Source organism: Thamnophis elegans, chromosome 2 (genome assembly GCF_009769535.1).
Source record: "Thamnophis elegans isolate rThaEle1 chromosome 2, rThaEle1.pri, whole genome shotgun sequence".
Lineage (NCBI taxonomy): Eukaryota > Metazoa > Chordata > Lepidosauria > Squamata > Colubridae > Thamnophis > Thamnophis elegans.
The window spans coordinates 107,600,056-107,615,026 of NC_045542.1; the positions used below are offsets into that span (position 1 = coordinate 107,600,056).

At 34.0% G+C, this 14,971-nt stretch overlaps 1 protein-coding gene across 1 annotated transcript; it reads left to right on the forward strand.

Moving 5' to 3' along the window:
• Positions 1 to 7,611: 7,611 nt before the first annotated feature.
• On the forward strand, positions 7,612 to 9,425 carry OMD (osteomodulin). Its single transcript, XM_032209097.1, has 2 exons — positions 7,612 to 8,551; positions 9,100 to 9,425. Exons 1-2 carry the CDS (start codon positions 7,612 to 7,614, stop codon positions 9,423 to 9,425), a joined length of 1,266 nt encoding a protein of 421 aa, XP_032064988.1.
• Positions 9,426 to 14,971: the final 5,546 nt, after the last annotated feature.

Below are 14,971 nucleotides of genomic sequence, written 5' to 3' on the forward strand. Positions count from 1 at the left end.
TTGTTCCTCTTCAACAACACCCTTCCATCTGCTCAGTGTCATCCAGAGGCTCTTTCCCAGGTGGCTAGCCGATTAATGAATTCTAGCTGTATCAGACTGTCAACTCAAAGTTAAAACCGCCAAGATTATGCTGTGGTATACAAAAAATTTCCAACATAAACTGTAATTAATATAGAGTACAAGCCAGAAGGGTAGTTACTGGGAAGGTTTTGTATATGTTTCAATATATTTCAGTTTGTTTATCTCCAATATCGACAAGTATTGTGTTGATGCATGTGCCTTAGCTTTGTTTGCATCACAGTAGATGTAAAGAAAATTCTGGGTACAAATACAAAAACATTGCTTTCAGAGAGAAATTATGCTAGTTCTATGATATAAGTTCCCTCCTAATGAAGCAATTATCATCCTACTTAACAGTAGTTGCAAAAAAACTCATAATCCTTCTTCCTTCCTTAATACAACAATAATCCCTTCAGCCCCTTATTCCACTTTCTTTTTCAATAATCAAATTCAAAAATCTCAATTTGAGTTTTTTTTCCATTTTCAGTTCATAGAAGATTTTGAGGCCCACGGAAACTGTGACTGTTGTGTATTTTAAAGTGTTGTTTTGTGTATTTATCCCCTTCCCTTGTTTATTGTAAGCCGCCCGGAGTCCTTCGGGAGTGGGCGGCATACAAGACCAATAAACATAAACTCTTATAAAAGTACATATTGCTTTGTTCCCTGACCAGCTAGTTCTACCATCTTCACAATCCATTCTTCCATTGTAGAAATTTCAGTATGTCTCCCCCTTTGTGCAAATAATAATCTTGCTGCAGTTATCATATAAAATCAGTCTTCTTTAGACTTTTTAATTGACTATCCATTAGTCCCAATAAAAAAGAGTTCTGGTTTCATCTTGATATTACTATTCAAAAGTCTTCGTATCATATGTGTACTGGTATGTCAGCTAAGCCACACCTCGAGAGAAAAGGAATTTGAAAAAAAGAGTCTAGAATTTTGTTACTCTATATGTTTATTGAAGCAAAAAAATATTTTTGCCCCAAAATGGTAAAATATAATAATCCCATAATGGAGGAATCTATAGAAAAACTGAGATGGTCAAAATAACTGTTTTAATTAAAGAAAAGGTGCTTTTTGACCTGACTCCATACTTCTCTTTCCCCCCTTTTCTTCTTCCATTTTCTTATTATCTTTATTTTCCTTTGTATTTTCTATTATGATAATTTCAATAAAATTATATTGGTTATACACCTTGAACAGAAAGCTGTATTCACAATTACTGTGGCTTTAGTTATTCAGTTGCATTACTGCAATGCATTCTTCATAGAGCTATCCTTGAAATAAGTTTTACTTAGTGTCTGAAAAATATACACAGAATTACACTGTCAATACATTCAATTATGCCAGCTGTTACTTGTATTTTCACAAAATAAGTTCATACATTCAGGTCTCAGTTAGGTTACAACTGATATGAAATAGAAAAAAAGCATGCTTGTTTATAAAAGCTATAAAACTCAGCCATCAGAATGTTAAACATTTATCCATTTTAAAATGCTAACATTAAATACCCTTACAAAAGATTGACTACCAATGTATTTTCCTTGGTTTTTCATTGACTAACGAATGAAAATAAGAACCAGCAGTGACAAGGAAATAAACATAGTTCGATGGTCAATGTTAAAAATAATCTTCAGCCATCCCCTCAAGTGAAGGAAATTCCTACCACACCTCAAACCAAAAATTAGAGAAACAGAGTTAAGCCACATAATTTCACCAGAGTAAAATTACACCCTTACTTGTATAATCTATTCTGTTCAACAAGGAATGCTGCATTCTGCAGAACCTTTTGCAGCAAATTATACTTCGTGAAATGCTTATATCTACAAGATAACACTTTTACCTTGAGGGCATCACCATCTAGAATTCCTGGTATATTCTTTGGCAGTAAAATACCAAATTATCTTCAGGTAGGAAATTATTCGTTTTTAAAACTTCTAATAATTCTGTGGTAATGTGCCTTTGATTACTACATTTCAAAAATGATGTTACTTTTAATAACATAACTTTTAAAAAGACATACCTTATAATAAACATATAATGTGCCTAATTTATGCATGAATTAAGAACAATGTATGGAAACTTCTTAAGATAAAGGATTTAAAGATTATTTTGCACAGGTTTGGTAGAAAACATATTATTGGGCAACAATAATATGAAGAAAGAAAACAATACTGAAAATTTCCTAAGAGTTAGCTTTAATGGAATCCTATCTTCTCCTGTGCCAGCACTAATGTAGATCTGAATCTGCTGCCTATCTGCTCCATTGTAGCACTATGATGCTGCTATTTTTCCAGTTCTCTTAAGCCATTATTCCGGGAAGGCTGCCTATTCCTCAGCTGCTTCCAGAACAGACTTTGGAGAGAACAGGAATATTATTTCAGAAGGTGAAGTATACAGGAACAGAGCTGCATGTGTTGATTCACTCATCCAATACAAGATTCTGCTTGAGCTATAAAGATAACTATCTATTGAAAGCTATTAGTCTATTATTTAAGAGTCAACGACTTCATTTGGTGGTTTATACTTAGATCTAATGGTTCATATTCTTAAACCAATGTTGTACTTTTCTAGGTCTTTCGCTAAAGCATTTCATTTTTTGAAAATCAGTTCGGTTCAAAAGCAGCAGATAGCAAACCGGAATGAAAAATTATTTTAGACATAGTCAAAGCTGATAGCAAGGGCATATCTAGATAATGAAAACATAAAGCATGAGGAAACTGATTGGGACGCCAGAAAATGTGTGGTTGAATAGCATTTTTTAGCAGCAAATGCTGATGAAAAAAAGTATGCTTGTTCTCTTGCTTTAGATAAGCTATGATACAAATTAAACATTTAACTTTCTTAACTATGTGATTAAAATGAATTCAATAAACAAAAAAGATAGGAAGAAAAAGGAAAACAGTGCCAGGAAAAATATTTTCTATATTTCAGGAGACATGAAATACATATTATAAACCTTTATAACAGAAGGTTTAGAGACTGTTCTGATTTACACATTTACCAACAATTTCATGGAACAGAATTTATTCAATAGAAGGGAATGCTTATGTGAATATATCATTATCTCAATCAATTCCTAATTTATATTCTGCTTAGAAATGTTTGATCTTGTTTTTTTTAATTTGAGCATTTGCTTGAATACAAAATAAATCTATTTACTAATCTGGATTAGGCATAAATTATTACCTGTTTAGATTATTTTTCCATGTTTCTTGTGTTGATTTATCATCTAATACTAACATTGTTAGGCAACAAACTTATACTTTATATATAAGCAAGAATTTGTGCTATTTGATATTGAAGTTAATTGCTCAATATCCTATATGCAAAATTTCAACTTATAAATCTTGATTTTGACTTGACATTTACTGAACGCAACTGTGGTATAATATTTAGTCCTTTAACTATAGTTGCTGTTTTTGCCATCATTATGCATTCTCTCTTCTCAAATTTCCTGGAATCAATTAACTAAATGTTTACTCAGTTTATGAGACCAACAAGTAATAATATTTTTACTGTGGCAGTTGTGCTGGAGTACAGTACTTCCTTTCAATTTATTTTATAGGATAATAATAATTTATTTTAAAGGGAAGGACAAAGAAAATATAATTTCTCTTACTTCCAAAACTAAGAAACGATAGATTTAATTAATTGTATAAGTCTTGTATAAGATTTATTGTATAAGTCCTCTCATTCTTATGCTTAAATAAATTATTACTATTTTTTTTTACTAAAACATACGTTACTAAACAACAGCCAACAACTAAATAGCCAGCTATAAACACCCCAATCAATAATTAAAAAGCCACACAACCAGGCACAATATAAATACCACAAACAGAATAGCCCAAAGCACACATTCTGCTACAAAGAAGTTTCCTAAGGAGGGGCTCCAGCTCGAGTCCAAAAGTTTGAAAGAATACACCTCTGGTCCCTATGACTGACCCAGATTGGATGCTGCAACTTCTTATGTATCCACATTCTTAGAGTTTCATTAATTTTAGTGTTAAAGGCAAATGAGAATAAGTCCAAATTCTCTCCAATGTGACAGCCCTTCACATATCTGAAGACACTTTCCATGTCCTCTCCCAACCTTCTTTCCTGCAAGTTAATCATACCTAGATCTTTTAACTTCCCTTGGTTTCTCTTTTCACTATATTTATAACACTGTTCTGGACTTGTTTCAGTTTATTCATATCTTTTTAAAACTGGGATGTGCAGAATCAAATGCAAGTGAGGCCTGATCAAAACCAAGTAGAGCAGGATAAATTACTTTCTACTACCTGGATTCTGAAGTCCACTTGATAATCTTAAAATGCTGTTGGCCTTCTTTATAACTGCTGGAACATGTTGGGCTTGTGTTCTACTAGTACACTCAAGGTCTTCTCATATGTGCTTCTCTTGAGCCAAATTTCTCTGCTCTTATAAATGTTTCTTCTTTTTTACTTAAATTCATAATTTTACATTTCTCCTTGTTAAATTTCATTCTTTGTTTCAACTGACTGTCAGGTCTTTTTGAATCTTTTCATCTCCTCTCAGGTATTACCCATATATCCTAGTTTTGTATTGTTTGCAAATTTGCTAAGCATTTCCTTGACTTCCTCCTCCATATATATAAATAAAAAAATATATAAAAATATAAAAGTGCTAAACAGCAACATGCCTAGGACAGAGCCCTATGGCATCCTACTTGAAATGTCTCTCAAGGCAGATTTGACACATTTATAAATGTTTAAGATCCTTGAACAGATTATGGATCCACCTATGTGTTTTTAAATCTGTGTTTTGATAATAAGGATGCTATGAGAGACTTGCCTAAAAGGCTTTCTGAAGTCAAGACTGCGCTTCCCCAATTATTTATTTTTTCACATTTCCAAACTGCTCATCTCCTTTAAAGAGCAATTAGCCAAGTTTGTAAGTATCATAAAATGTTATCGTTAGTTTGGACTGACTTTTTCGGCATATATCCATGTTGGCCCCTGTTAACTAATTAATTCTTATTTAAGTGCACAGAGATACTTTTCTGTTACCTATTTACTTTCAGTTTCGTTGCTGGACTCTGGGTTTGAGCCCTTGAATTTCATTTAGGCTTTATTTTCATTGACCAGATAAAGCTTTTTCCTAAATAAAAAGATTATCTTATATCCTACAAACAGAACAATGGAGATTCTGAATGACAAGTTGTTATTGTTCGTTGCGAAGTTTTGTCCGACCCATCACAACCCTATAGACAACACTCCTCCAGGCCTTTTTGTCCTCTACCATCCTATGGAGTCCATTTAAGCTCATGTCTACTGCTTCGGTGACTCCATCCAACCACCTCATTCTCTGTTATCCTCTTTTTCTTTTGCCTTCAATCTTTCCCATCATTAGGTTCTTCTTTTCACCTTCCTTTCATTAGGTGGCCAAAGTATTTGAGTGTCATCTTCAGGATCTGGCTTTCTAAAGAGCAATCAGGGTTGATCTTCTCTAGGAGTGCCTGGTTTGATCATCTTGCAGTCCAAGGGACTCACAGGAGTCTTTTCCAGCACCATAGTTCAAAGACCTCAATTCTTTGGCACTCAAGCCTTTCTTATGATCCACCTTTCATAGCCATATATTGCAACTGGGAAAACCATAGCCTTGACTATACATACTTTTGTTGGCAGGGTGATGTCTCTGCTTTTTAGTATGCTGTCTAGATTTGCCAAAGCTTTCCTCCCCTGGAGCAAGCAAATAGAATGACAAATAGAAACATATAAAAGATTGTTTACAAGTCTATAGTTATAGTTATAGCTTACGTCTATAGTTAGTTATATATCATATCTATTATGTAAGAGGACAAATAATTTATATTATCTTTACATCTTTTATAAATTTGACTAGAGAAGGGACGGATTAATTTAATTTAGAATGCTAACAAGGTACAGAATTTCTTTTCTGACAACCAAGTCTCTATTGTCTTTTCTTACCATTTGCTACCACCAAGTAAAGTCTGGACTATGTATTTTTCTACAATGTTCAGTATTTTTTTCATTTTATAATTTAAATGGATGTAAAAATTAGTGCGCAGAATAATATCTTACATCTTTTATACCATATATTGGATTAAAAATACATCCAAACAACTGCCTGATTTACTTAGGATTTTCCTTACGTCAGGTAAACACAGAAAATTAGATCTATAAAAATCCAGATATCTACTAGATCACAGGTGTCAGACCTGCGTCACGTTGCCATCATGTGATGTTTCACAATGTTTCATTCCTTCGCGGAGCTGGGGTGGGTATGGCCTGCACATGATGCATCCGGCCTGCGGGTCGCCACTTTAACTCCCCGGTATTAAATGGTAGCACTGAGATACAAAATACTGTAAATCTTTACTCCTGTCATCCATATTTTCCCCCAGATTATATATTATAGTCTGACAAGAAGTCCTTGTATAAATCTTTACTGTTGTTAGACAAAAACACTTTTCTAAGTTACTCAATTCAGTTTCCACAGTTGATGTTGATGTCTTACAGAAAATTCCTTAGCTACCAGATTTGGATGCTCTAGACATGCCTCTCTTTACCAATAAATTCAAGAATGTGGTCTTGCAGATGAACTTAAGTCTAGCAACAGTGCAGGATATTATTTCATTCCTGCTGAGACCTACAAAGCTCTAGACCCAAATGCTTTATAGACATTCTAAGACATCTTGGAAATAATTTGATCCAGAGGACAATGTCTGTGATGCCCTAACTGTGGCTCTGTACAAGATAAGGGAAGCAAATTAGCCTGCAGTTAAGGAGGACCTACCCCAATTGATCAAATGGTTATAAGTGACAGCAGGAAGTTTCTAGTGTTAGATCTGCAAGGTTCTGTTAATGTAGCCTTATTTTTTTTAAAAAAAAGTAGTTCTTGTAGTCTATATTTCCTGTCTGACTTATCTGGAAGGGCTGACATGAAGTGCTAGAGACTCTGTACTTTCAGACTGGGCTACAGAGTCACCACCAGGTCCAGAATTGAACTGCACAGCAGTATTTGTCTTTGAAGCCAAAGGATTGCCATATTATACTTTAAAATTTCAGCCATTTTTCATAGCAGGAAAATACCAATGGAATCATACTAGTCAATGTCTTATTAAACAACACCAATGTTTATAATGTGAAATATAACAATGTATGCTATTTGAACATTCATATTGGATAATTTCAACTGAAGGGAGAGATCAAAATAGACAATGGGACAATGTATATACAGAGTCCTAAAACAAGTTAAATATGTATGCCTTGACTTTTGCACGCCACTAAACATCAACAAATCTTTTTAATGCTGCATTGCTTAGCTGTCTACTGAATGTTGTAGTCATTCAAGCGAAATGCAAACAGAAAAAGAATTTTAATTCCAAGCTTAGAATAATTTTAAATCTTAAATATGTAGAAGCGTTAGCTCCTAGATAAAACAAAGAAAATATTGTTCTGTTAACTATGTAATACCAGTATTTCCTTTGTTATCAACTTTTTAATGTTAACATATTTCATCTTGTTTGCTTCTTTCTGCAGGATACACATGAAGAAAACGAAGATGGCAAAACCAAGTCAAGTGTTAACTATTTTTCTTCTCTTTGAAATGTCAGTGTTTGGTCAATATGAGAGTGATGATTTTGAGGATGAATACGAGCATGAAGTGGATAGTGAATATCCATCTATTTTTCATCAAATTCCTCATGTAGAATATAACGTTCCATACTCTACCATACCTGCTGAGTGTGCCAAAGAATGCTTCTGTTCACCTACTTTCCCAACAGCCATGTACTGTGATCATCGCAAGCTTCTGACAATACCAAAGATTCCAGCTCACATCCAACAACTTTATCTGCAGTATAATGATATTGAAGCTGTGCCTCTGGAATCCTTTGTTAATGCTACAGCTTTGAAAGAAATTAATCTCAGCCATAACAAAATCAAGTCTCATAAGATTGACAATGGTGTATTCGTCAAACTTGCAAACCTCACCCAACTTCATTTAGAATATAATCAGTTAGAAGAAATTCCATTCCCATTACCCGGAAGCTTAGAAAGGTTAATCCTGGGTTTCAATCAAATTTCCAAGTCCCACGGTAAAGCCTTGGAAGGGTTAACACATTTAACAATGCTTGACCTCTGTAATAATTATCTTGAGGATTCCCAGCTCAAAGGAATAGACTTTTCAAGTATGAGAAACCTAATGCAGATTAACCTTTGTAGCAACAAACTACAGTCTATGCTTCTGGATCTACCACCTTCAGTGATGTATCTTTCACTTGAAAACAATTCAGTTTCTTCCATTCCAGATAATTACTTCCACAAGCTTCCAAATCTTACTGCTTTAAGAATGTCACATAATAATCTTGAAGAAATTCCTTATAATGCTTTTATGTTCTCTAGTCTTCTGGAACTTAACCTTGGGCATAACAAATTGAAACATGTTTTCTATATTCCAAGAACCCTACAACATTTATACTTAGAAGATAATGAATTGGAAGGTTAGTTTAATTGCTTTTATAAATCTAGTTTTTTTAACATTTACTTTTACTTGACGCATATTTAATTACACTGTAATATATGTATTAGTGAATTAGCTTTCCAAAGGTCATTATGCTAAAATTCATGTGGTATTAAATTAGCTAGCAACCATATGGAGTTTTAACTGTCATATTATCGGAAGAAAACAAGTAAGAGCTATAACCCAATTAATTTCATATGTTGCAATTCGCCTTTTGCTTAAAAGATAACAGATACATGCCAAATCCTTACATAGGATTTGTTATGCAAAAAAGATGGCCACAATTTCCCAAACTCTCAGTTAAGATCATATTGGCTGCTGGTTTTTTTTGGTCCTATATCAATGATTAAGGACCCTACATTAACAGTGGTGGAGACTGAAAAAAATCAATTTCAGCTGAAGTAAAGTCAATAATAATAGAAGATTTCTGGTTATTGGTTTTGCTCTCGTAACAGGAAAAGAGTACTTTGGAATATCTTGCAAGAACCTGTATTTACTTTAATGAACATTGTTTTTGTCTTTTTACAGTCATGAATGTTACTTTAATGTGTCCTACTATTGATCCACTGAACCTCAAGCATTTAACGTACATAAGAGTAGACCAAAACAAGCTTACAGCTCCAATCAGCACCTATGCATTCTTCTGCTTTCCACATGTGCGGAGCATCTATTATGGAGAACAAAAAATTAGCAAAGATCAACAAACACAGCTGAGAACACCTCTGTTCCGAAGATTTTTCACGCAAGAAGAATATGAAGAAGCAGAAGATTTTCATGAAGAACAAGATGAAAGCCATGATCACGATTCCAGAGGAAGTGACAATGACAACTACCTTGATCCTTACTTCTATTAAAAATTTATGAGGTAGTAAATCTAGCAAAAAAACAAAAAATAATATCAAGTATAAATGAAAACGGAATAAACTAGAAAATGCAGTAAACCATCTGAAACTAATCAATATATTTTGTAGCATATAGAATATTTTTATGTAGAAAATCTCAATAGCTATGAAAATAGTATGTTTCTTATATGTTCAAACTATTAATAGGAGACTATGAAAGCATTTTAAATGTCATAGAAAGGTGAATAAAACAAATGCCAAGACAATGTTATCTGTATAAAGTTGGTATTGTAATGATAATCTCTAAATCCTGATATATTTGAAACTGCAATATGATACGCTACTGTTATTTGCCATATATCTTATTTTTAGTTTGAATAAATTTTCTAAGACAAGTTACAGTTTATTCAGAATCCTAATTAGGCTTGCAGCAAAACCATTACAATAGTAGATTTAAAAATCTCTTGGTATTTCAGTTAACATTTAACTGAATGGTTAAATGGTCAAGCATTTAACATTTTATGCTTTATGCATGTAGGTGTGGTGTGTCTATGTATAAACTTAACATTCATGAAAAATTCATCTTTTGCCCAAATTCACTTCATAAATATGAAATTATTCAGGGAGCTATCCATTGACTCAGAAGAATAAATTGAAGTTAATACTGTACTCAAGTGAAACAGATGACTAGTAGGTAATGGTTCACTTAAAAATCATAATTTTAATCCAAAGCTGTATAAATTATAATATGAATAGAAAGATCAGTAATCTTTTCAATTGACAGGATACTCACAAATAAAATGAAAGCCAATCAAAATCTTAAGAGATCCTCAAAATTCACATAATCTTACTAACTTTACTCCTGATATCTTTGCTATCTCTCATAGTAAATAATAAAACATTCATTCTGCTGCATAACATTTCAGGAGATTTTGGTTCATTATCATAAGCACCTTTTTCCGCCTATAGGCATTATCTACCTTTTGGTTGCATAAAATCATGGTTGATATCATAAACACGTTACCATGGGCCCAACTATTCACTCTTGTACATTTCCAATACAGTTAATGAGCAATAAACTTAACGTTTGTTACAGAATATAAAATGTTATCTAGAATGCAATCTCAATAAAAAGAGAATATTTGTAGCTCAGGGTTGATGCAATCTGCAACCAAACCAAACAAGAAGGTACAGACAGACACATATTGCAACAGAGGGGAAAATCAAGACTTGGCTTATACTTTATCAACAATTCAAGGTTATAAAATATACTGTTCTATTCTTTTAAAAAATATAATATTAAATATAATATTAAAATATATATGTTAAATCAGTATTCACATTTATTTTGATTCCATATATGGGTTTTAATCAGATAGTTAACAATAAATACTTAAATATATATTGTGTTTATAAAAGTATAAGATGTTACAAATAAATCATGATAAGATTGAAATACATAGATTTATTTTTTTTGCTAGCGAATTACTCTCTCTCGTTTTTAAATTGGGTTCTCCATAGACAGTGATACACCAAAAAGATGAAATCTGATGCACCAAAAACATGGCATTTCGTTTTGATAATCTTTATTTTCATTTTCTAAATACTAAACATGTTGTGCTCTTGACCTGAAATACATTAATTCATAAAAATAGTATCATTTAACAGATATTTTGTATTCTTAAAAGTTTAATAGAATGTACTAGCATTCTACAGGGATAAATGATCAGATTTTTATATTTATTGTTATATAAAGCTATGAATTAAAAACTAAGCATATCATGTTTTTGAGAAATTTCAGAAGACCAATGTAAGAGCTAACACCAAATTTTTTTTTAGAAAAATTGGATTACATAGTTTTATTCCTATTTTCTCCTTCCTTTCAATCATGTCTGATTCTTGGAGACTAGAACAAGTCCCTGTAGTTTTCTTGGCAAGACGTTTCAGAAATTGTTTGTCTTCTTCCAAGGGCTGAAAATGACTGTCCCAGTCATGATCTCTATGTTTCTAATCTGATGCGTTAACTTCTACAGTAAATTTTTACTTATAGGGATATTACAAACAATATTGAATCCTCTAACTAAGTACCTTTAATTGATAATACATGCCATAAATTGTTGATTTTCAGTTAAGTGGGAATGCTAGCAATAGATTTTATTAACTACACTTGTGTTGTTTTAACAGGTTGGCTAAATTAGTTAGTATCTTGGTTCTAAAGATATAGTCGTGTGTGTGTGTGTGTGTGTGTGTGTGTCTGTGTGTGTGTATGCTGGTCTTGTTGTATTCGGGTCTTTTCCCGTGTAAGATTGAGATTGTCTTGGCAATGTTTCGGCGAGGTCCCACTCACCATCTTCAGGCTGGTATTTTCGGCTTCGTTCTTGTGCGAGTAAAGTGTGGTCGGAGCTGTCGTCTTTCTATAAAGCTTAGTGGGGGTGTGTGGAGTGCTGCCTTTGTTGCTGTAAATGGGTTGATTGGCTGCGTAGTTGCACCCTGATTGGTAGATGGAGTTGATGTTTGTAGATTGGTCGGTTGTTTCGTATCATCCTGTGTGGCTGAGGTGCTGGCTGTGTGTCCGTTGTTCTTTTGTGTTGTAACAACCTGGTTGATGGGTGGGGTTCGTTTGTTGACTAGGGCTAGTTTCCAGATGTCTGGCAGGCGGGAGATATCGTCACATTTATTCATGTTGTGGGGATGTTTCTATATTTCGATGGCTTCCATAATTATTTTCTTGTTGAAGTGTTCTGTTTTGGAGATTAACCTGGTTCCTTCAAAATTAATTTCATGTCCTGTAGCTTTAAGGTGCTGGAAAAGGGAGGAAGTTTTTTCTTTTTTTCTTACTGTGTTTTTCCTTACCTCCCTTTTCCAGCACCTTAAAGCTATAGGACATGAAATTAATTTTGAAGGAACCAGGTTAATCTCCAAAACAGAACACTTCAACAAGAAAATAATTATGGAAGCTATCGAAATAGAGTAACACCCCCACAACATGAATAAACGTAACAATACCTCCCGCCTACCAGACATCTTGAAACCAGCCCTAGTCAACAAACAAGCCCCACCCACCACCAAGGCTGTTACAACACGAAACAACAATAGACACAGAGCCAGCACCAATCAGCACCAATCTACCAATCATGATACAACCACACAACCAATCAATCCACACTTAAACAAAGCTGGCACGCCACCCACCCACCCACCCACCCACCCAGATTTATAGAAAGACGGCAGCTCTGATCACACTTTAAGCCCAAAACCCAGCCTGAAGATGGCGAGTGAGACCTCGCTGAAACGTTGCCAAGACAATCTCAATCTTTCACGGGAAAAGACCCGAATACAACAAGACAAGCATACCTACACCCGTGAAAATCTATGAAAACACACACACACACGATACATCATGTATGCCAATAAATCAAGACTTTAATTGTTGTTCATCCTGCATGTAATTTTTAAGGTAAAGCAATTTTTATACTTCATTTATCACTGATTTTTAATGTTTTGTCATTTCTATCCTAGCAGTTACCAAAAGGGAAAAAAACCTTTCTTATTTCATACTAAGTATTAGCTTTATCAAAAGTAATAAATAATATTTCCAGAAAATAGTATATCCTATTATCTGATAAACTTTGTCATCTATTGCATTTCTCAATCAAACCAAATGTGGATCAATATCTCTTATATTCCACAATCCACAAATTCCACAACGAGAATAGAAAACTGAACATATGCTCATTCATTTCCACTAAATGAAAACCTCTGTCAAGATTGAACCACTTTGCTTCTTTCAAACCTTAACACTTTTCAACTTGCCAATGAACTGGAAGGAGGGAAGGGAGAAACAGAATGCTGAAAATGTGTGTGTGTATCATGAGAGCCTGGCAACCATCAAGGTCACCATTGCAGACACTTGAGAAAGAGATGGACTGTTTCCATTGCAAAAGGACATCTCATAACTGGACAATGTGGTCACCCAGAGAGAAAGGGAAGTTGTTGTTTATCTAAGCAAGCATTTGCATGGAAAAACCAGAACTAGTTTTGATTCTTCAGTACCAAAATGCTGTATCCAATAAAGTTTTCCTTTTGGAATTCAAAGCTCCCAAGAGCGTTTCTTTATTTTGGGTTCACTAGTCGGACAATTGATGTAGATTATTATTGTTCTACTTTGCGGCTCATGATGATTCCTGTGTAGTGACATTATTCCATGTTCAGGATATTTGAATAGTTGAACCAAAATTTTAGTTTTCAGAAACATTCTATTGCACGTAGCAGTATTCGCCATCTATAAAAAGGTGATATTTTCATAAATAAGTTATGTTTAAGTGATCCCAACAAAGTTTAGATATTTTCTAAATAATACTTTAAAGTTGCAACTGCAGATTCTTCTATTCATTTGTTCTTTGAATGTACAGGATGGAGAAAAATAAAAGAAAATGCATATTCCCTAGAAAACTATAACTATTTCCGTAATAGTTTAGGTAATTGGAAATGGTAGCAAACAAACAACAAACTAATATTAGAAGGTTAACATACATAAGCAAACCATATTCATGTAAATATGGTTCAAACCCAGCACCTTCTGAAAATATTTTCAACAGCATAATTTAGCAATTTTCATAGAAATGTTGATAAATTAGTCTGCTAGAATTTTTATTTATTAAAGTTCTATGCTGCCCATCTCACTGAGACAGCAATTTAGGATGAAGGGCATGAGACAGATAGGGCCTCTGAATATGAGAAGTTATTGAAACTTCCTTTACCAATTTTGAGAATAAGGCACCCTACCATGTGAGGTGGAGAGTATGTTAGGAAAATATAACATCAAATTGAATCCCATAGCAACAGTTGGAAGTTTTGGAATTGCAGTATCATCCTACCTCTTAGTATGACCTCCAACAGATCTTTCTCTGGTTATCAAAGACTGAGTTAAGAGGCTGCAACTGGAGAAATCTCAGAGAATAAACTAGATCAGAGACTCACAGTAGAATACTTGTTTCATCATCTACATCGGGGTGTGCCAGCTGGGGAATTCTAGTAGCTGGGACACCCCAATGTAGATGGATGAAACAAGTGTTCTACTATGACTCCCTGATCTTTGTTTGTTTGTTTATAATGGAATAGCATGAACAGCCTAGTCACTAGGCATCAGCAAAGCCTTTCTGGGATACTTCTTTAAACAATGAGTAAAAGAACAAAACAAAATAAAGCCGAGGAATGGAATGAGATCATTGTGAGAATGCAATTGCAATTGTTTTTCTTCCCACAACCAGCAATTTAAGGTGCTGTTATCACTTATAAAGCCCTACATGGCACAGGACTGGGTAATTTGCAGGAGGAGCCTTCCCAATGACATTACCCAATCTCATTCATTATATTGGATAGTACATTTTGGGTCCCTTCCCTGAAACAATGCTTTGTCCATGACCTGTGAAATGATCCACCCACTTCTCTTCCAATATTTGGCTGGCCCTGATCCTACTGGCCTTCAGAAATACTTTATTAACTTGAGTATTTCCACAGATGCTGGGGCTGGAATAATTGTTGCCATCAAGAAGTAA